Below are 20,890 nucleotides of genomic sequence, written 5' to 3' on the forward strand. Positions count from 1 at the left end.
TGCCGTGACCCGACCATATATATTACCTTTTATTAGAAATATTTTATTTATAGGATGGCAGAGACGTTGGAGAATTCATTTAATTTGGTTTTTTTATGCCATTTCATGGTATCAGCCATTGTGATGTGTTTGGCAGGATATTCATTGATGAAGGTTAGAAAGTGATAATAACTGGGAATTTGTACAAAGCTAATAATTATTTATTAATTACTTATAATATAGAGCGTGGAAAGAAACGAGAGCCTTGAATCTGTTATTTCTATGTTCTTTATTGGATCAATTGCTTTTCATCTCTTTCTTTATTGTTACGTCAGCGATAAATTAACGGAAAAGGTAAAAACAACTTGTTAAATGTATACACAACTTATGTACGTGCCAATCAAGTTATTTCTCAATATTGACTTTTATTTCTTTGTACAATTTTTCAGAGTCTGCAAGTTGGTTACTCGGCTTACTGTTGCAACTGGTATCAGCATGAATGTAAACAATCGAAACCTTTACTTATTTTAATGATTCGTTCATCGAGATCGTTAAAATTGTCAGCAGGGAAATTCATCGTATTGTCACTTGAAAATTTCACAGACGTAAGAGACTATTTGGTCGTTAATTTTAAAGCAGAAATATTTTGGTACATAAAAAAATATTTTCTTCAGGTACTAAAAACGACTGGTGCATATTTATCAGTATTGAGAAAATTTTAATGTAAAATATGTGAGTTGATTAGATTCCAAAAAATATTCTAAAAAAGTAGATATACATTTATGATAAATATATCACGCCATATAGAAACGTGAGTAAATCAAAAATATTTCATGTAAATTTGCGGATCTTGTGCAAGTATATAAAAAACACTACGTGAAGATCAAGGAGTTTAGTTACCTAACGCATCTTGAATAATTAAATATAATTGTGAGTGACTGTACGCCCAGAGTGAAATTTGAATAAACAGCAAAACAGTAATTGCGGATACCGCAGAGTTCAAAGTATAGATAATTAGCAAGTACACCATACAATTACATGAGTAGTCTATGGTCCATTAATTCATGAAATTAATGTTCATTGTTCTTTCTAATCATTTAGCGTAATTAAAGCATTGAACTTAATTTCCATTTTATGAACATTTTTAATGAACCTCTTTCTAAGCGTGAGACCTGCATTGTGACAATGGATGCGAACTTGAAAGTAAATAGTATTGTGAGTTATGCATGTTATAAAAAATTTTTCATTTTTTATAAAACAAAGCTAGGCACTAATTTGTACTATGTTCACACCTATTAAGAGAATCGTATCTATGTTCATGTTTAAGAATTTTAGGTAGGATACCATTAGCGAAAATGTTGACAAAATTTTTGACATAAAATTCATCGTGCAGAACGAATGTAACAATTTACTTTAAATTCGGTAATTAATTTGTCTATAAAAATTTTATAATTTGCTTTCACAAGGATCGTTTTTTTCTTAATCAAAGAAAGAGAAACGTGCAAGAAAAATGGGTGTGAAAGGACAAGAATTAATTGGTTGCTTCGGTGGTGGTGGTATGTACGTAAATCGAGGAGAGCGTCGAATTGCCGAATTGGAATGTCACGCAACTTGTCTTCGAGAGAGATTAAATCAATTGGAATCGATGCTCCCGGAAAACGATTCCGGTATTGTAAATAATATTTGTATAGTATAGTAATAATTATAGAATGATAAAACAATCACTTTTTTAAATGCAAAAGACAACAAGCAAAAAGTGTCCACTAAGGAAAATTGTATGACCGACAATGAGGAAGGACAATGCGTCCTGCAGACATTAGCGAAAAAAGAAAAGACACTGAGAAAGCAAATTTTCGAGATGGAGTTTAAAGAAGAAGGATACATGAAAGCTCTGTGGGACGCAAATAAGAGTTTTGAGCAAACATTAGATAGTGGTAAAGACTTTGAAAAGATTGGTAAGGATCCAAATGACTGCTGTAAGAGATCTTGCGACGTGAAGGAAAAGATATCACAGCTGGAAGCTTACGGTAGAAAATTGTGTCTCAATCTTAAGAGTCTTCAGAAGAATCGTGCGGAATTGACCCAAGAGGCAGCAGTCCTGTCAAAGAAATTAAAAGTAACGAAGCAGGATACAGAGGTAGTCATAGTAGATTAGTTTCACTTTTTTAAAATGTCTACTTACATTATCAATTCAATTTATTTTTTGGTAATTTCATATTCTGAATATCACAGGTAGATTCTCCAATTGAATCCGGCGGAATCAAGGCCTCTAATAATTCGTCCAGTGCATGTCCTTGCGGAGAACCCGTCAAAGTATTTTATTATTTCATATAATGCAAACTCTGTCGTTGCAGCTTCTCTCGTTGCCCGTTGATACACGCGGACTGGGAGCAGTGGGGATATAGCGCTATTCCATTGAATACATCTGTCGTTGTCCGTGAAATTTCACTCATTTAAATCCAAAGTCCTGGCTACGACAGAGCTTACACCGTATTGCAAATTAAAAAATAAAATAATAAACGTGATTAAATTTTCAGTGCAACAGTTGCATAATATGCAGCTGTTCGGAATGGGAACGAGATTTGATAGGAGGGGGTGACGAGGAATCGGAAGAATACGGAGACAAACTTGCTCCGTTAAAGGAGGAAAAAGTGTCACTTCCTGCCGACAGATGTCGCTGCGGTTGTTACGAGACATCATCCGAATCTGAATGCGAATGTGGATGTTGTGAAAATACGTTAGGAGGATCTTGCGAGTATGATTTGTTGAATAATGAAATACTCATACATTTATCTTATTAAATATTACAATAGCTGTGAAGATTCCGAATCTGATCAAACGACAATAACTACCACGACGATACCGTCTACCGTGGAAAATGCTATTCGAAGTGATAATCAAAATAGGAATAAGGACTGTTGTCTCTGTAATGCAGATCAGCCGTGTAATAAAAAGTGTGAAATATGTCAATGCGAAACAGATCCTAGAGGTAAATTGTATATATAAAATAATCGTTAATTAAATTAGTATATTAAGGTGTTGGGCTATATAGTCGGATCGTGACATCAGTTTCACATTGAAGAGGATCTTCTTCTTGTGAAACGAAACGTATACAAGTCCCCTCAAAGTGTAACTGGCGTTATTCGACTAGTCTTCAACATTCTGCCAGTCGCGGACACCCTTACGGATTTACAATGTATACAAGAGAGACGAAAATATGACTTTAATATTGGGTGTCTATTACTACCATATCGACGACTGGACCAACTACCTTATTCTAAAATATGAATAGTAGCTTTATTTTTTCAAGTTATCTTAACAGAATAAAATTTGTATATATTTAGGAATCGAAATGATGAAAAAGGAAGAAAACTGTGCGATGTGCAGCAATGCACCACAGAATATTCAACTTCCATGCAGTGATCCCGATTGTAATTACGATACTATTAACAACATATCGAAATGCTCGATCTGTCGATCTACTGTGAATGCTACAAAGGATTTATTGAAAGCAATGCAAAAAATTACATCTAGCGATTCAGAAGTTCCTGCACCAATAAACGTAACACCAGGACGTCAAAAGGTAAAGGAAGAAACAGATAAAAATGTCTATTCTTATATATAAAAAAAATTAATTAATTAAGGTGAAACAAGAAAAATTACTTGAAGGTCTAGAAAATTTAAAAAATCACAATGAAACTTTAAAAAATTTATTAAAAGACTGTGGCTGCAGTAGTAATAATTATACAGAAGATAACGTTTGTCCATGTACAAGCCTTCGACCACCTTTGAAAAAGACAACCAGTGGTCTTATAGAGACTGTAAAACTGTTGCATAACAAATGCCGTACCAAAGATGGTATAATTCTTGCATTGGCTGACGAATTAAAACGTAATACGACAGAAGCCCAGAGCGATCGAATTTTGAAGAGTCTAACAGATCCTGATTTGTGCTGTAAGGCCAAGGATTTTGATCGTCTCGAATTATGGAAATATTTGGAATTACCTTCGCAACGGTATAATAACAATAATAACGGAAGATCTAACGAAAATTATAATATGGCAAGAAGAGATCTTCTTTTTGGTCTTATCGTTCTTTTTCTTTTTATTTTTTCACACTTAATTCGTTCCTACGCGGAGCTACCATCATGCTCGTGCAAAGTTTTCAAAAAATTACAATCTTGCGCGTGGAACATTTACAGTGGTATAATACATTTTTTTAAATTTTTACATTACGGGGTAAGTCAAGTTCCTTACGTAATTGTCACATCTTTTTATATTACACGTAATTACGTAATTCATGTTTGGACGTCCTTTGGGTCCGTCGGTGCAATCTTTGGATCGTTATCTTGTGTAAGAACAGTGTGGTCTTTGGTTAAAAAAATTATTTTATACTTACAGACATTTTGGAGCAGACACTCCTTACGGATTTATTGGCACAAAGTAGTGTTTTCTATTAAAAATTTTTTTGGATCTGTTTTAATAGCTATCTACGTTCCTATAAAGATTCTTTTAGTACCTGTATATTCTAGTATAAGATTTATAGTTCATATTGTATTTTCTATATATTTATTAATTGTTTGGATTGTCTTATCTATTGTCAAACCCGTATTGTTAATGATAATTCGTTTACAAAAATGTATTTTTCGTATTGCACGCTTTGTCGTTTGGTGCGTTTCCACGTTAAAGGCACTTTTACATTATATATATACAAGACTGTTCTCATTACCGAATATTCTTTTTCTGCTTCTTGGCTTTACCGTAAACAGAATTGTCACTGCTTTATTCGAGTATACTTTTTGAATAAAATATATTTTTTAAAAAGATCAAATTATGTTAATCGGTTACAAAAATCCTTCGACTTTCTCAGCAACATTTTCTAACCTTTTTCCCAATAACATACGGCTGAATCTTGTCGGTCCACCTGGATGATGCAATCGCGATATCTTTCTTGTTCCCACATGAGAATATGGAAGTTCCAAGAGATTCTCTTTTCCAAATTCATGGAGAATATTATCAACAGCCATACTTTGAGTAGCACGAATAATCGACGATTTGCTTATAACACTTGTTACACTACTTGTGAATAATTTTTCTTCACTATTTTTTATTTTTTTATCGTAGCTGGATTCATTTTTCGAATTTGTATCAACAGTCTTCTCAGATGACGTCATTCTAAAAATTTTAATAACACTTATCGAGTTTTATATCAATACATTGATTTATAATTAGGCTACGCGATTCCGTGATACAATTTTCTATTTGCATGACAATATTTATATTATTCATCAGGTAGAAGACGTTCATAAATTATTTTATACGACTACATAAAACTTACCTTTTCTGAACGGTCGCGTTTTGAATGCTTTTAGGCAATAAAGGTTGTATTGATCTGTCCTGCTTCTCATCATAAAACCCACTGACATTTTCCTTCAATTTCAATGCAGTCTGAAAAGTTGAGTCCTTTATGTCAACCCTTGAAAAATGCATCTCGGTATTCTAGTCAGTGCACAGCCAATAATTGCTAACGAAATTAAATAATATTAGAACCAACATCCTTTTTTGGTACATCTTAAAAAATTATACAAAGAAAATGGTAATACATTTTTTTTAAGTTAATGAAAAAAAAAGTGTCTAATAAATATCAAAGTACTTACACAATTGTTTCATAGGATTTTGAAAAGGGAATCACACACGTTCGGGATACCATAAAAAATGACAAAGACTTCTATAAGCTCTTGGAAAATTCTTATAACAAATTCGAAACGAACAGTGTGACATATAATCAGAATTTAGTGAATTTGATATATTTCTACCGAAAAAATTCTCTGCATTACTCGCCTTACGATTCACCATTTTGTTCATACTGGAATGCGTCGGTGTGCTCAAACGACGAATATTCTCTTCCTGTGCCTGCTGTGACTTTAATCGACCCCCACGACCCACTGGAACATCCTGTAAGTCTTGACTGATCCCCGACAACAATTTAAAGGAATCTTTGAAGAGCTGCTGGGCTGACAAAGATGGCGGGCTAAGATCTACCTCAGAATTATCGGCCTACAAATTGCATGGATATATGGACATAAGTGAATTGAGACAAAAATCGAGCCTCTTTATTGGTTAAAAATAAAAATAAAGAAAATACATTAGAATTCTTCGAGTATTTTATACATCTTCACAACACCCTAAACTTCCCCTGTAAATTTCAAGATAACATGAATTCCCTTGACGTGGAGAATTAGTTCACAACTTGTAGCCACGTAAGGAAGCCCAGGCAAGTGGTAAAGGAATTGTAGACGGTTAAAGACAATTTATGTCTTACGGAAGCAGCTGGAACGAATTTACCCTATTATCGTGATTTCCGGAGCCATTAACTAGCACGCAAGAAAGTCCCATTTCACCAGGGACAAACATGCACCAAGCACGTAGCATATTGGCTGGTCTGACACTTATGCAATTATTTGAATCCTTGGTGGAATTTAAGTGCAGTTATGTACATCCTATTTACACTGTGTAAAGTAGACCCTACACTCATCGAGTTAAATATTGCAGTGTTTCTGTTGAACCCTGCACTTCCGTTTCTTGACACCTCATTTATAGTTTACCATTATAAAGAGTTCGTGGGAGGCATACGATTCACTCGTTTAAATGTAACTGCCTTGATGCCATTATGCAATGGTAGTGCTTTCCACAGGGAACGTGATTTTACGAACTCCTGGCGAGTACAGTATTTTACGTGTCCATGGGTCTGTGCGGGTTGCTCGAAATTTGCAGGAATTCGAACGCGAGGATTCAAGCAAACACGTAGTCACGTCGTCCCACCATCGACGGGCGTCCTGACGCTTAACGTCACGTACCTGGGCGTTAATTCTCTTCTCGCCCTGAGCTATGCGTTGATTGTGACGAGGACACAATTGCTTTTCTTTTACGGCTCGCACCATGGATGAATGAGTGGGTGCTGCTATTCGGTCGACTTGAAACTGTTTTGAAATACGTAGACGAATATTTGCATTGATAAGAAATTAAAGAAAATTCGTACCTTGGCGCGTTTGAAATCTTTCCGACTTGTCTGAGACGCTTGACGAATAGGTGACAGAGGCTCTTCCTTTGGTTGTTGCTGTTTATTTGGATCCCCAAAGAGACCTTTTGTTTCGGCTACTTTAATCATAAAGAGTGAATTGAATTGCATCATTTCCTTGCGTCTTATCAGTGCCAGGTAACATCCTTTGTCTACGAGATTTGAGGACTTGTTGCCACAAATTTCGTTAATATCGGCATGCTCAAATAGATCACTGTCAGGGACCTGCACAACAGGTAGAAGATTAGTATAAAAATAATGATTGATAAATTTGATAATTGCGAATTTATTAAGATTCCTTTATCTCCACGGATGGTACGATGGAGAGTTCCTCCTCGTCTTCGTAATTTGATTTACGATCATCCAATTTCGATTGTTCCTGAGTTTGTCTACGTTTTACAGATTTGCTGGGCTTCGACATTTTTCCAGCTGCCTCTTTACTCACTGCCTTTTTCTTTACCTACCAATATAAAGGCCCAAGAAAGTATATTAACAGACAGAATATTTAGCTTGCACAAAAAAAAAAGGACCAACCCGATATTCACGAGCAAACTTTTCCGCTGCCATTTTATTCGCATAATTCAAAACCTGTTCCACCACCTCTGTCGTTTCTGCAGGCAGAATACTATGCGTCTCATAGATCAATAATTGAACATTCGGTCTAGTCAAAGCGTATTTTAAAGTCGACAATTGTTCACTAAGAAGAACCTGCGGCTGTTTAGATTCGTTATCCATATTAGTCAATGTTTCCAGAAGGGTAGTATCGCCCCCTCTTGCTACAGCTAGATCAACAGCATCCCTTATCCCGGTGTAGCTGCAGGGTGGTGTCGCTAAAATAATCGTAGCTCTTTCCAGTTCGGCACAAGGTGGAGGATTGACGTATCTAAAAACTCAAAATCCCTTCTAAGTTCTAAATAGATTTTGTGAAAAGTATCAAAGAAAATTTTGTACATACTTTTCCGAAAATACTCGACATTGTTGAAGAGTCACGCCAATGTCTCGAAGATATAACTCATACTGACAGCGTAATTCTCCTGTGCCAAAAACCAGGAGTCTTCCAGCATCATCGATGTCTGCCAATAAACTTGCCAAGTATCCTGCGTGACGTGGTGCTATGGAATGTGTTAGCACAACTGGACCACAAAGCTTTCCTATTCTGACTGCCTGCGCTAGAGCGGCAGCACCCAAGCACAGTGATCTTTCCTAGCAAAAATCAATAAAGTGTCTACATTCTTTTTGTCTTTATAACGCAACAAAGTAAGGGAAATTAATTTACCAGAAATATAAAACAATGATTACGGACGAGATCGAATTTAGCCAATTTTTCACGCGCCTTGTCATGAAGATTCACCACTTTGGGACATAGTGGATCAAAGGCGTAACTGTCTTCCTCTAGATCAGCCGTTGTACAGTCTACACAAAGTCGCAGTCCTATCTTGGACATCTCGTGAATAAATTCTTTTTTACTGGAAATCTTCATACTGTTTATCCAACCGGAAGCGAGAGCACCCTCTTCGCCCCAAACGACACCCTCAGCGTTTCGAAGATGTAACGGAAGAAGCTCTCCTAAGATGAATAATTCAAAGTATGAGTAATAGAAAAAGTTAAGGGAATTTTTTTGTTTACCTAGCGTCAAAGCGGATCCTTCTATTCGCAATCTGGAAACACTAGCAGCAAGTCGTATCTTGGCATTCAACAAGGTATCTTCGATCTCCTTAAGGTTGGCAGCCTCGAAAGCTTTTTCACGTGCTTCAACTTCTGCAATGTCACCGCGCCTTGCAAATTTACGTCCCTGCATATCGTACAGAAGCAGCCAAACAATTCTCTCACGAGATTTGAATTTCGGATGGTAATACCAGAAAGCTACATCATCCAGTGCGTGGTTTAGGATCTTTTTATCTGTGTGAGATAATAGATCTTGTAATTAGCAAGGTTAGGAACGGTTATGGATAACGAAGATTGCACAATTATAACCTACATCTCAAAACATCGTAAACCAGACCAAATACACGTCGCATTTCGGCTTCGTCCGAATAAATTGGTGACTCCTCCTTCTGCAGGACTTTTGCAGCTAATAGCAAATCCTCTACTCGCCAACCTGGTTCTATACAAGCTTCAGTCATTGAACCGGATACGTCCATAATGGCTGCTAAGGATGACGCTGAATTTCCAATTCTACCTCCTTTTGGTATTAATGGATACAATGATCCACCTGGTTCCCATTCCCATTCCTTTGGATCCTTAGCTTCTTTTTCAGAATTTGCTTTCATCCTGGGATTATTAGATCAGTAATAAAATCAATACAACAATCTACATCTGTTCCTGACAAATTTTATGAATCCATATGAACTGTGTTTCTTCTTAGGATGAATATAGAAATAGAATTATTTCTCTATCGATTACAATGTATAATAGTTTTATTGCTATTGATATTGAACCAATAAACAGCGACGTTAAAACGTTCATAATTTTAAAAATAAATTTGCCAAATGTCTTACCTCATCATATGATAACCTACTAGTTGAACATCGCTATTAGTGTAATGTGTCAATTGGTCGCTGCTGGAAAATTTGATTAATTTCTCTAGTATAAAGCGTTACTGGTCATTATTTTAATTTATCCATAGTCAGTATCACACAATTATAAAACTCATAGTTTAAGGGTTTCGTAACTTTTGAATATTATTCTTTTGGTCAAAAGAAAATTGCCGCTCGATTCGTTCGGCGACTAACTTCAGCTCAATGAATTTGAATCAATGACACGTTGTTATTCATGGATCTAATTTCTAATTTATATACTACATGAATCTTACTCTCTGTCGCTAGCTTCGGCATCTATCTCTCGTTGCAGATCAACAAGCCGATAATAAACCTGATGCCGCCATTCGTCGTTACTCGGAAGAATAAGTTCGTCAAGTTCTTTGTTAAATTCCTCCTCCTCGGGGTCATGTACAGGCTGTATCAGAGCAGATATCATAACACGAAATACTTTGGCGTAAATGGTAAAAAGACTGGCTTTACGAGTAGCCTTGACAGGGTAAATATGCGTTTCCATATTTTCAAATTCCATAACGTTCCTGACAACTCCATTGGCGATCACTTCTGGTGAAATCATCGCAGACATTTTTAAAGTTCCAGAAAGAGCGGCAATCTTGAAAAAGTATTCATTTCGTTTATTCTTTATCGTCGTACAGTATTTAGAGAAAACATAAAGGAATCCAGTTACACTCGGTAATAATAACTTACTCTAAATGCAATTATCCTGAACGGATGAAGTGGCTAAATTTTAACGCTCCGTGTTCAGCGACGTTGAATGCCAAAGGAAGACTGAAGAAGAAGAGGCGTCAGGCAGCTCTGCGACATCGCGTGTCTTGAAAATATCTTCTTGCAATCTCGTTTTGCACGTCTTGTATAAATAACGATTTGCTTATATACCAGGAATCTACTGGCTCTTATCCTTCATCTTTTTTTTCATGTCTTGCGCCATTTCCACATCTTCTTAGATTATTCGGTGACAGTTACATGCATCGGGCGGAATTGATTTTCCATTCAAAATCGAGGGGGTAGCACACTAGATTTCGTGACCCGTAGACTCAATAGGTCAAGGAGTCACGTTATGGCTACTGGAATTTCATGAGATATTTATCTACAATTTATACTTACCCGAGTGACGATATTCCAACAATTTCTAGAATCACTTCTAGATCTTCTTAATAAAGAAACTAAATTATCTATACTTCAAGAATTATTCAGCAATCTTTATAATACTTTTGTTGTACTTTGCGATTCGAATGGAATTGCAGCACTTGCTTTTTTAAATAATTCATTATACATATATATATACACGAACAACAGGTTGTGTAGTTTTGCTGAAATCGCCTCGTACGAACTTAAATCAAGGGGACAAACTTTCACTTGGAACTCCTGGTATTGATTGGCAACATCAATGATACTAATCTCATTGGATTTAAAGACAGAATAAAGGATTATTGAGTCCGACTAATTTTTCAAGCACTAACTAGGTCAAGCTCGTATGATTACATGAGTAATAAATCGTAAGTAGTTTAGAACTGGGCATATCTATTATATAAATGATACAATATATTAATCTATTTATAATGGTATGCTGGCTTGTAGTATTCGATTCAATTAATATATATATATATATATATAATATATTACGCTCCCCTAGAATCACGTAGTATATTAATTATAAAAATACCTGTTATTCATTTCCCTATAGATAATTCCGTGAATCGCGATATCTAAATAATTGTATAAATATATACAGTATACAAGAACGTATTTATAAAAATATATATAAAATCATCACAATTGTCGATTTAATATGCTAAACTATGAAATCCATTACTCAGCCGCTAAATTGTTTGACGTCGGAATACGATTAAAAGATTTGCTGAATCGATACGCCAATTTTCCAAAGAAAAAAAAAAACGGTCTTAGAACATTCGCAATGCTGAACGGTATCGATTCAAGCGACATTGACACTTTCGCAACAATATAATTTGTCTAAGAATATCTGACGTTACTAACAAAGATTGAGATATCACAAAGTTTGTCTATTAATGATTTTTAAGATTATTGTTGATAACAGACAAGCTACGTGGAAAGTAAGTAAAGTACAAGTATTCATTGAACCGATCATTTAGATCAATAATCGAAAACTAATATAATTCTTTTATTATGTTATGTGTATACTTATATGATTATTTGCTCTAATGTAAGTTATCGTAGTCAGTGAAAAATTTCACACTTTTAAATAGATAGATCAAGGCTCATTTTGAGAGGAACGCTTATTATACCATAGTGGTAATGTATTCTTATCAATTTACTCGTAGATATCGTGGAGCACCAAACGGATAAGTACATATTCCTTGAAGTAAATCTCTCTGCTAGTGTATATAAAACCTTTAAGTGACCAAATATTTGTACGCATAATAAACGCCGGTTATTTGAGTACAAGTGCCTAATAGATACAGATAATTCATTTTGGATTTTACATAGGGAAATACAGATCTAGTTTCTTGTTAAAATATGGTCTTTGTAAACGGATTATAAGTTGAATTGGAAACGATTTTTTTTCTAGTATTGATTTTTAGAATTAATTTAAGGTTTTAGAACGACTCTTCGAATCATTTCAAACAAAATACCTCAAATGATATTTATAATCCCTATGCAAAATCCTTATACATGATTTTTCATATATACTAAATTTAACGTTAATTAAGGCGGGACTCAATGCAGAATACTTAATTGTTAACGAGTAGGTAAGTCAAGAATGAAATTTGAAATACTGATAACAAGGGAAAGTGACTAAATACGGATTACAATAATTAATTGGTAAACTATTTCTTACTTATATGCACAGCTATCAAGATCAATCTCACCGATCCGCATTTGACAGTTACACAAGTATTTTAAGTACTAACTAGAGCTAACTTTTATATTCTTTTAAAAAACTTATGACTTCAACCTTGATAATCCTGTACAACTCATAGCCCGCAATATTTAAAGTATACTAACTGTAGATTTATATAAGTCAATACCAATAAGAAAGGCAAGTAATATCAGTATTACCAGCCGTTGAGTTTTTCGAGAGAAATTAAACAGTCGACATAATCTAATTGAATAAAGTATTCTATAAGAGTACTAATTCACTTGTTATGATTAAAACTAAGTATGTACAGAAAAGTTTGATTACAATTCTCTACCTTAAGTTGTTGCATAACATTACCATAGGTACTTATCCATTCCATTAATCGACCAGTAGTTAAGTCAATAGTAACATTGACAGCGTTCGAATAGTTTCAATCTTGTTTACTAGCGATTGAAGACTATAAAAAAATAAAAAATTAAGTGCTGTGATTTTTCAAAATGCCGGCGACAAGTGTTTTACTTGAAGAATCTCTTTGCTAAATAGTAATGTTATTTTATGCCAAAGAAAAGACTATGAAAAGTATGTACTCTATTGGCAATACAGAAGGCACTGCGTTTCTTTAAATTTATAGTCTTCAGTTTTCCATTTAATATATGTATAACGAGAACTTGTTAGGGGAGACATAATTACAATCTCGGAAATAACGATGGCAATACTGCAACATTCTGGCAACTAAGCATACTCACTAATTGAACTTTGATATATTGGCAATTATCCGAGGTAGCCTCAACTGGCATTCGATATATCGATATCAATGGTTTCGTCTTTGAGCAAAGCTCGCTTGTCTTCCTTGGGATTGCTTTGCTTCTTTCCGCCCTTACGTTTACCTCGATTCACTACACCGTTCTCTTCGTCCATCATGCGTAGTATCAAAGCTTCATCTGAACTTTCAATCGGAGCAATGGAAATATCGCGCACGGCTCGGAATTTACCACAATTATTTAAGTGCTCGTTCTCAAGACGGAAGAAGTTCCAAATAAATCTCCTGCAAGTAATATGAGAGTGAGCGATCGTGATGCAGGATATCGTGAGGACATAAAAGTTGTATTTTTTACCTGAAAACTTCGAGTGGCGCTATTATCGAAGTCATTAAGTCACTCGACACGTACTTGTAATGAGTCAGTATGAAGTTGGCGACCCATGCGAATCTCAATACAAGATCTTCTATTATGGCGAAATAATAGAATCCCTGGAAGAAAATACATATGCAATATCTTTCGTGTGTACCGTAACAGGAAAATAAGAAATTTAAGTAAATAACTCACAGCCGACGAATATACGACTTCTTCGCGCAGGAATTTATTTTCATCTGCATTACGATCGAAAAGACCCCAATCCATTTTGATATCCCAGGTATATGAATATACCGAATTTATAAAGCAACACACCAGCCACAGCCATAGCCAGGGATTTTCCCAGACATTTTCAAAATCCTCTGAAAAGGATTATTGACTTTAAATTGTTGTTAGTAAGAACAAAACACTTCCTTAGACAGACGTAGGTATTACGTAATATGATTTGATTAAGTCTATAATATTGTTAATTCTTTGTTTAATACATGGTTCCATTTTACCAGAATGAATAGTGTAGAAGGTGTTGGAGATGACAACGAGAAACGTTGTGGCATATTTTCCTGCGTTAACCAAGTGCGGGAAAGCTTCTTTGGAATCTCGATAACGACGTAAACATTGCGCAAATCGTATCCATGCCGGTATGCAATTGACGAAAGGTCGAATAAAAGACTTTGAAGTACAGTGTGCCGTGTCTCCAGCCTTTAACCAGTCTCCATTTGTAACATAAAAGCATATTAAGAATTGAAAATCCAGTAATGCTGTAGCCAAGCTGTTGAGCTGATCAGCCAGCCAAAAGTCAGCAAAGTTGACATACATAAATGGAGCCAGCACCAATCGTAACTGGAATAGATAAATTCATATTGCAATCATTCAGTATATTATCATGGAACAATAATGTCTCGTATCAACATAATATTAAGTTAACTTACAAGAATCCTCAACAACCAAAATCGAGCCTCGTGACGAAAAATCCTTAATGGATTTAAAAGAAAAGCCAGCATTATGGCAACCAGCACCAGAGGATTAACAAATGGCGGAATGCTCAAGCTGGCACTATAAAGGAAACTTAATAAACTAAGCGTCCATATAACTCCAAGGACAGCTGATAATTCCATAAGGTGTTGCTCCGACAGATGATTTCTTGGATCAAGCTCAAAAATCAAGACATGATTCACACCAGATGATCTCCAACCGTATACGTTAATGCCAATGAGAAACAGAAACTGTACAATAAGAAGTGGCCCACGATACAGACGAAATGCAATTTTTAAGTTTTCACCGCCATCATGGAATATTGCTGAAATAGAGAAAACGATATGAATTCTTTCACGTATATGTTGCGCAACCACATATTGAGTTACGAAAGAGTACGTTTACAATGTAACAATACCAGAAAGAACAACTGCGACGAAGAGAACAATAAAACTTCCAGAGAATAAGCCGACTTTGAATGTTGTCCAAGGACTCTGATGTTCACCTAATGGCGGTACTCTCAAACGTTTCATAGCACGTTGACGATCGCCACCTTCTAATCCACTGGTAACCAGCGATTCTGTTTCCTGGATGAGCTTGTCGATGTCCCTGTTTGTATAGAAATGCGATGTTTCCACGCACTCGACTCGCCATTTCGAGCCAGTGTCCTCCGATAATAACTGTAGAAGAGAAATAATCTTTATAAGATTTTATATTTACAAGCAAGTGATTTTAAATAGGACCTGGATTGTTACTTGGATCTTCCAGTGTTGATGACAATGGGATAGGATAGCGGGTTTGACACGAGCTTCTTACAGAGGAACAGGAGGATCCTGTGTACTTCTCGTTAGCCCTCTTCAAGTACCTTGTCATGTTTCTTGAGTATTTTCCTAAAGCCTGTGTAGTTGAGATTTTGATAATTCTGTAGTAGGATCAGAGAAAGATAGAACTCTGAGAAGGCGAGTTTGAGCTCGCGCAATTTCCTGCTTGAAATATGTGGCTTTATATCTGATTTCCCTTTGTTCTTTCCACCTCCATGGTGTGACTCCATTACGGTTTTTAGTTCGCTCTGAAGAGCTGCATATTTGCGCGTCGCCTCCGCCAACTTCTCTGCACAAAATTCATCACTCACATTATGTATTACTTATTCCAGGAATCTTTTTAATAATGTCACTACTCGATGAATGTTGTCCAGACTTGGCTAATTTACTCACCAGAGTAGAAGGTATTGATTTTCTTAAGTTCACGATCACAGAACGTAAAAAACATCTCATCGAAGGAGGCAAAATGACGAGAAAGAACTTCTGGCTCGACACTCTCTGCTGAGGGAGCTTCCTCCACAGCAGTGTAAAGCATAGCCTTCATCTCCTATTAATCCAAAATGATCATTTTAATTATTAATTTATTAAGAATAGATCACATCTAGTATGTGACTCTGTTAGACACATGTTGGCTTAAAAATCCCATTATTTCATCGGATCAGAATATAATATGTATGGGTAATTATTAACAGATGCAGATAAAGTGGATCAAAAAGATGCTCACATACTATATGATTAAGCAAAGTATTGTACTTAATTTGTATTTAAGGTTTATGATTATGGTCAATTTTTTTTTTTGTATAACTTTAGAATTACTTTACCTCGTAGCTGATATATTGCTTGCGCCATTCTGGCGTAATATGCGCTGATAGATGTTCTGCAAATTTCATTTTGAATTCCTTTCTTTACCAAGTTAATGCCACAAGATAATCTCTATAAAGAAGCAGGAAAAATTATATTAATTAAGGATTATGACAGGAAATTTAATGACTTAAAACTGAATAGACTAGTAGATTTTGAATTCAGAAACCATATGCAGTTTATTTTGATAATAGGTTGTTATGATGTTTATTATTACAGAGATCTAATACTTGTAATAAATTCTATTTTAACTTTTGAGCTACGACAGGAATAATTAGGTATTACAAAAATTTAATTGATACTGTACTGAGACACAAGACAAAAGCTGATCTATAAAATACATTGTTACATACCTATCCTACTGATTACAGATAATTTACAATCATCAGTTCAATATAATAAAGATCAGATATATCTCATAGATTCAGTAAATTGATTAAACGTCTATGATAAGTCAACAAAAATTGATCTCCATTAATTTGATATGTCTATTCAACGAGATAAATTTGTCAGTGATTGACACAACATGCAAATATTTATTATTAATTTCTTAAAACTATACATCCAAATACCTTTACAAAGATATGTTAACAAGCAATGTATTCTACAATAGATCTGTGATACAATTCTGTGATCAAAATTTATATGCATGTAGTAAGCACAAACCACAAATTAGATCTAAAAAAATCACGTTTGATGTTAAAGTTAAAAAACTCCCCCTGAATGGAGCATTTTATACTTTACATAAAACATCAAATTATGTCCATTACAATTATTACATATGGGAGAAAATAAAGTTTTACATATCGTATGCAAAATTGTTTTTGTATTAACGTTGTTCAACAGTACGTTGCCGTATAAAAGTTAACATAGGATAAACATACTGATTCAGAAAAAAAATTGTGCAACAATCATAAAAATAGATTCTGAATAAAAGAACAAATCTTCACTCACCCTACAACCTGCAGACTTCCGTGCACTTTAGAGTTACGCGGATTAAGCCGCAAAAGCGGCTGCAAATCAGATTTATAGGAGACTGAGATCGTTTTATCAGCGGCGTTGATTACACAGTGAACAGTTTCAATACGTGATCTTAAATATTTGCAGCTTTAAAAATCGAGGCGACATATTTAACTTGAACCATCGTACACACCACGTATTACAATATGAATTATCGAACTGAGCGACGAATCATTATCTCAGATTCCTCCTCCGTGAAACAATCTCAAGAACCTATTATTTATCATTAGTGTTACCGATAAATCTAACTATCCATTGGTCACTGCGAATCACTTGAACCTAGTCTCCCTATTTAATCTCTCATTGTCAAAAGCAACAATAGTGCTCCGTTTGTGAATTTCCCCTTTTTGTCTCCTACCAACCGTGACGAATCTTCTTGCGACAATGTCACGGCTCATTTAACTCCAAATTCTTGTCACAATCTATGCATGTCACGCTTAAATTTAACTATTATTAATTTTTTTATTTCGATACATGAGCGCCGACAAATCGAATATTTTCTTTATGGCCTGACAGGGACAAATGTCCCTAGCATTTGTTGGTGCTTCGGTAACAAGAACGTACTTGGTGGGATACTCGACTCTCTTAAGAAAACATTCTTATGACGAAAATAACACCGCTCAGCTGTTGTTAACTGTTCTTCGACTACTTTGTTACTCCAATTTGATCCGGCGTGGAGCGTGATTGTAGGAGGGGAGATCTTTTTATTGTTGTTTTTGCAATTTTAAACCTTGTTATTGCCTTGTCTACTAGTTTCAGCAGGTAAGTAGTTACTGTTTAACGTTAAGCAGAATTTTTTACGATTTCCTAAATATTTTTAATTTATGATCGTTTTCGATTAAAGGAGATAATATTTTTTTATTCTAACTGTTGGTTTAAATTTTTTTAGACCATAGTGAATGTTATTTTATAGAAGGGACATACCTCGGAGTTCGACTGGAATGGAGATATAGTTTTTGTTTGTGTATTTATATTTATTTTTTGCTTCTTACGTTTAGAATTCAATCTTATAAAATATGTCGATAAAAGATTCGAGTGCATTGTATGTTTATACAAAATTGAGATTGCGTTTTAATCCTAATACGCAAAAACGTCATGTTCCAGAATATTGCCAGCATTTTAACAACACGCTTTACGTTTGGCTGTTGTTTTGCCGGCAGTATCCTGGGATATTTGAGTGGTGGAACTGTTTTTGGCTATTTTGATAGGTGTGCTGCTCCTGAGACTTATCAATATATGTATATGCTATTTTTTTCACACTGAATCACTATTATTTGAAGGCATAACAATACATTGCTGAGACACAGGGTTTTATTTACAGGTTTTGAATATCATCTGGTTAGCAGATTCAGAGTCAGCATTATTTTAACAATGCAAACGTTTTTGATATTATTGGCATTACTGGGACTTGCAAATACTGGTATTGCATGGCGACATTTTCTACGTGGACGAGCTAAGCATGGTAATTTGGGAGAACCAGTATTATCCAAAAAATATGAGCTTCCTAATGATCAATGGTTCGAACAATTCCTTGACCATTTTAACCCAACTGATGCTAGAACATGGCAGCAGGTACTGTAAAATATACGAATAATAATTTATGCACAGATCATTAAAATGAAAATTATTTGTACAGAGATACTTTGTCAACTCGAGCTATTTCAAAAAAGGTGGTCCTGTATTTCTCATGATTGGAGGGGAAGGTACAGCCAGTGCAAAGTGGATGGTTGAAGGTCAATGGATTGAATATGCCAAACAATTTGGAGCCTTGTGCTTTCAACTGGAACATCGTTTCTATGGAAAAAGTCACCCAACTTCGTAAGACAGCATTCAATATTCTCTATATTTAAATTTATCTTATATTAATGCATACCATTACAATACTGCGCTTTTTCAACAGTGATCTAAGCATTAAGAATATGGTATACTTAAGTTCAGAACAAGCTCTTGCCGATTTGGCATACTTTATTGAGGGAATGAATAGGCTTTACCAGATTCCAGCTGGTACAAAGTGGATTGCTTTCGGTGGTTCGTATCCAGGTTCATTGGCTGCTTGGTTGCGAGCTAAGTATCCACACTTAGTTCATGGTGCTATGTCGGCTAGTGGTCCCCTCTTAGCACAAATCGACTTCCAGCGTACGTATTTAAACAAGGATACCGCAGAAAGTATCATAAATTATAACATTTAATAATTGCAATTCGTAGAATACTATGTTATTGTGGAAAAAGCTTTGAGGACACATTCAGATGCTTGCGTTAAAACGGTCGAAGCAGCGAACAACCAAATACATATAATGTTACGTCACCGCATTGGTCAAGAAGGTTTAAAAAAGAAATTCAAGTAAGGCAACAAATAATTTAATATTTCTACGTGAATACTTTCAGTATTTCAAATTTTCATCCTATGATTTTAACAATTTTATTTAGCCTCTGCGAGCCAATCGACCCGGGTCACACCAAGACTCGTGATATAGCTAATCTATATGAAAACTTGGCCAGTAATTTTGCCGACGTGGTACAATACAACAAAGACAATCGCAACAGTTCAAAAACTAGTAACATTACTATCGATACAATCTGTGATATTTTAACTAATGAAACAATAGGCGTTCCTGTCGATAGATTAGCTGAAATGAATAACTTGATAATGAAAGCAAATGGTGACAAGTGCCTAGATTTCAGTTACATTAAAATGATTAAAGAATTAAGAAATGTCACTTGGAATAATGAAGCAGCGGAAGGTGGTAAGCATACAAACTAACTGTTTAAATGTAAATTACAGTACAACAATATTCGTCTTGAGTGAGTTAATATGTAACCATCATTTGTAGGTCGCCAATGGATGTATCAGACGTGCACAGAGTTTGGATTCTTTCAAACTTCAACAGCTCGGCCCAATTTATTTAGCGAAACATTCCCTGTAGAGTTTTTCATTCAACAGTGCACAGACATTTTTGGACCAAGGTTGGTTTGACAATCGGTCTATAAAGAAATAGCTTTGTAAAATCTTTTTATTAACATTAACAATTGCCCTTCTAGATATAATATCAATCTCCTAGAGGCTGCGGTTGAACGTACCAATACTCTTTATGGAGCTCTTCAGCTGGACGTAAGCAATGTAGTCTTCGTTCATGGATCCATCGATCCTTGGCACGCTCTAGGAATGATAAATTCGACCAACCCTCAAGCGCCATCTATTTACATAAATGGTAATTATTTTCTCTTTCTTCACTTTCTTGACAATTTGTATTAATATTAACTTATTCATATTCAGGTACTGCTCACTGTGCCAACATGTATCCTCCATCAAAGGAAGATCCGCCGCAACTAACGCAAGCTCGTGAAGAAGTTGGACGACTGATAGGTGAATGGCTTAAAAATTCTCTGTAAGCTTTTTGCGGGATATTAGAAATTAAGAAACAAATGAAACCAAATCTCGAATATTGTGCTTAGATTTAAATTAAAAGATATGCAGGATTTCATGTTCCTTTTATGCATTAAATAATATTATTTCATATTCGCTATACGACTTTTTCCTATATTATTTTTATTACGTGCTAATGTTTAATAAAGTGTTCTAACTCTGAAAAACTTTAATTTACTCATCAATGTTTTACCACTGTGTAATCA

The 20,890-nt window shown here is 35.2% G+C and overlaps 5 protein-coding genes across 20 annotated transcripts in view; 3 read left to right on the forward strand and 2 right to left on the reverse strand.

Annotated features, from left to right (window-relative positions):
- LOC107273420 (odorant receptor 4) overlaps window positions 1-960 on the forward strand; it is a 22,142-nt gene extending 21,182 nt beyond the window's left edge. For 2 of the 3 annotated variants that reach the window (XM_015751593.2, XM_015751591.2), the window contains 3 exons: window positions 54-153; window positions 223-333; window positions 429-960. In XM_015751593.2, the coding sequence (XP_015607079.1) occupies window positions 54-153; window positions 223-333; window positions 429-701 (484 nt within the window). In that variant the 3' untranslated portion in view covers window positions 702-960. The remainder of the gene's footprint in view (window positions 1-53; window positions 154-222; window positions 334-428) is intronic. The other variant, XM_015751592.2, reaches the window with a different exon arrangement.
- Window positions 961-1,061: 101 nt separating this feature from the next.
- On the forward strand, window positions 1,062-4,781 carry LOC107273397. 7 transcript variants are annotated; one of them, XM_025090745.1, is made up of 8 exons: window positions 1,062-1,194; window positions 1,446-1,646; window positions 1,722-2,116; window positions 2,212-2,292; window positions 2,517-2,734; window positions 2,793-2,968; window positions 3,324-3,562; window positions 3,624-4,781. In XM_025090745.1, the coding sequence occupies exons 2-8, from the start codon at window positions 1,490-1,492 to the stop codon at window positions 4,779-4,781; spliced, it is 2,424 nt and encodes an 807-aa protein (XP_024946513.1). In that variant the 5' UTR covers window positions 1,062-1,194; window positions 1,446-1,489. The 7 variants fall into 7 exon arrangements, with proteins under 7 accessions (XP_024946513.1, XP_024946514.1, XP_024946511.1 ...); XM_025090746.1 differs by having other exon boundaries at window positions 1,078-1,401; window positions 1,469-1,651; XM_025090743.1 differs by having other exon boundaries at window positions 1,078-1,401; window positions 1,469-1,646.
- LOC107273416 lies at window positions 2,301-10,983 on the reverse strand. Of its 5 annotated transcripts, XM_025090736.1 has the most exons (15): window positions 10,302-10,983; window positions 9,869-10,206; window positions 9,555-9,617; window positions 9,035-9,327; window positions 8,683-8,955; window positions 8,333-8,622; window positions 8,012-8,259; window positions 7,591-7,939; window positions 7,355-7,516; window positions 7,018-7,281; window positions 6,836-6,958; window positions 5,820-6,035; window positions 5,317-5,477; window positions 4,863-5,153; window positions 2,301-2,450 (listed from the first exon to the last, which is right to left on the reverse strand). In XM_025090736.1, the coding sequence occupies exons 2-15, from the start codon at window positions 10,177-10,179 to the stop codon at window positions 2,429-2,431; spliced, it is 3,066 nt and encodes a 1,021-aa protein (XP_024946504.1). In that variant the 5' UTR covers window positions 10,180-10,206; window positions 10,302-10,983; the 3' UTR covers window positions 2,301-2,428. The 5 variants fall into 5 exon arrangements, with proteins under 5 accessions (XP_024946504.1, XP_024946503.1, XP_024946506.1 ...); XM_025090735.1 differs by lacking the exon at window positions 2,301-2,450 and having other exon boundaries at window positions 4,793-5,153; XM_025090737.1 differs by lacking the exon at window positions 2,301-2,450 and having other exon boundaries at window positions 4,809-5,153; window positions 5,317-5,426.
- A 132-nt stretch (window positions 10,984-11,115) lies between these two features.
- LOC107273418 (xenotropic and polytropic retrovirus receptor 1 homolog) lies at window positions 11,116-17,572 on the reverse strand. Of its 2 annotated transcripts, XM_015751585.2 has the most exons (10): window positions 17,195-17,572; window positions 16,201-16,312; window positions 15,773-15,926; window positions 15,424-15,668; window positions 14,977-15,238; window positions 14,516-14,883; window positions 14,087-14,426; window positions 13,779-13,948; window positions 13,569-13,702; window positions 11,116-13,498 (listed from the first exon to the last, which is right to left on the reverse strand). In XM_015751585.2, the coding sequence occupies exons 2-10, from the start codon at window positions 16,267-16,269 to the stop codon at window positions 13,240-13,242; spliced, it is 2,001 nt and encodes a 666-aa protein (XP_015607071.1). In that variant the 5' UTR covers window positions 16,270-16,312; window positions 17,195-17,572; the 3' UTR covers window positions 11,116-13,239. The 2 variants fall into 2 exon arrangements, with proteins under 2 accessions (XP_015607071.1, XP_015607072.1); XM_015751586.2 differs by lacking the exon at window positions 17,195-17,572 and having other exon boundaries at window positions 15,424-15,663.
- Window positions 17,573-17,616: 44 nt separating this feature from the next.
- LOC107273419 (putative serine protease K12H4.7) lies at window positions 17,617-20,851 on the forward strand. 3 transcript variants are annotated; one of them, XM_015751589.2, is made up of 10 exons: window positions 18,002-18,022; window positions 18,150-18,218; window positions 18,582-18,832; window positions 18,897-19,078; window positions 19,161-19,396; window positions 19,466-19,601; window positions 19,688-20,004; window positions 20,092-20,224; window positions 20,300-20,469; window positions 20,535-20,851. In XM_015751589.2, the coding sequence occupies exons 3-10, from the start codon at window positions 18,632-18,634 to the stop codon at window positions 20,648-20,650; spliced, it is 1,491 nt and encodes a 496-aa protein (XP_015607075.1). In that variant the 5' UTR covers window positions 18,002-18,022; window positions 18,150-18,218; window positions 18,582-18,631; the 3' UTR covers window positions 20,651-20,851. The 3 variants fall into 3 exon arrangements, with proteins under 3 accessions (XP_015607074.1, XP_015607075.1, XP_015607076.1); XM_015751588.2 differs by lacking the exon at window positions 18,150-18,218 and having other exon boundaries at window positions 17,617-18,022; XM_015751590.2 differs by lacking the exons at window positions 18,002-18,022; window positions 18,150-18,218 and adding an exon at window positions 18,365-18,498.
- Window positions 20,852-20,890: the final 39 nt, after the last annotated feature.

This window comes from Cephus cinctus, unplaced genomic scaffold (genome assembly GCF_000341935.2).
Source record: "Cephus cinctus unplaced genomic scaffold, Ccin1 Ccin1_scaffold1588, whole genome shotgun sequence".
NCBI lineage: Eukaryota > Metazoa > Arthropoda > Insecta > Hymenoptera > Cephidae > Cephus > Cephus cinctus.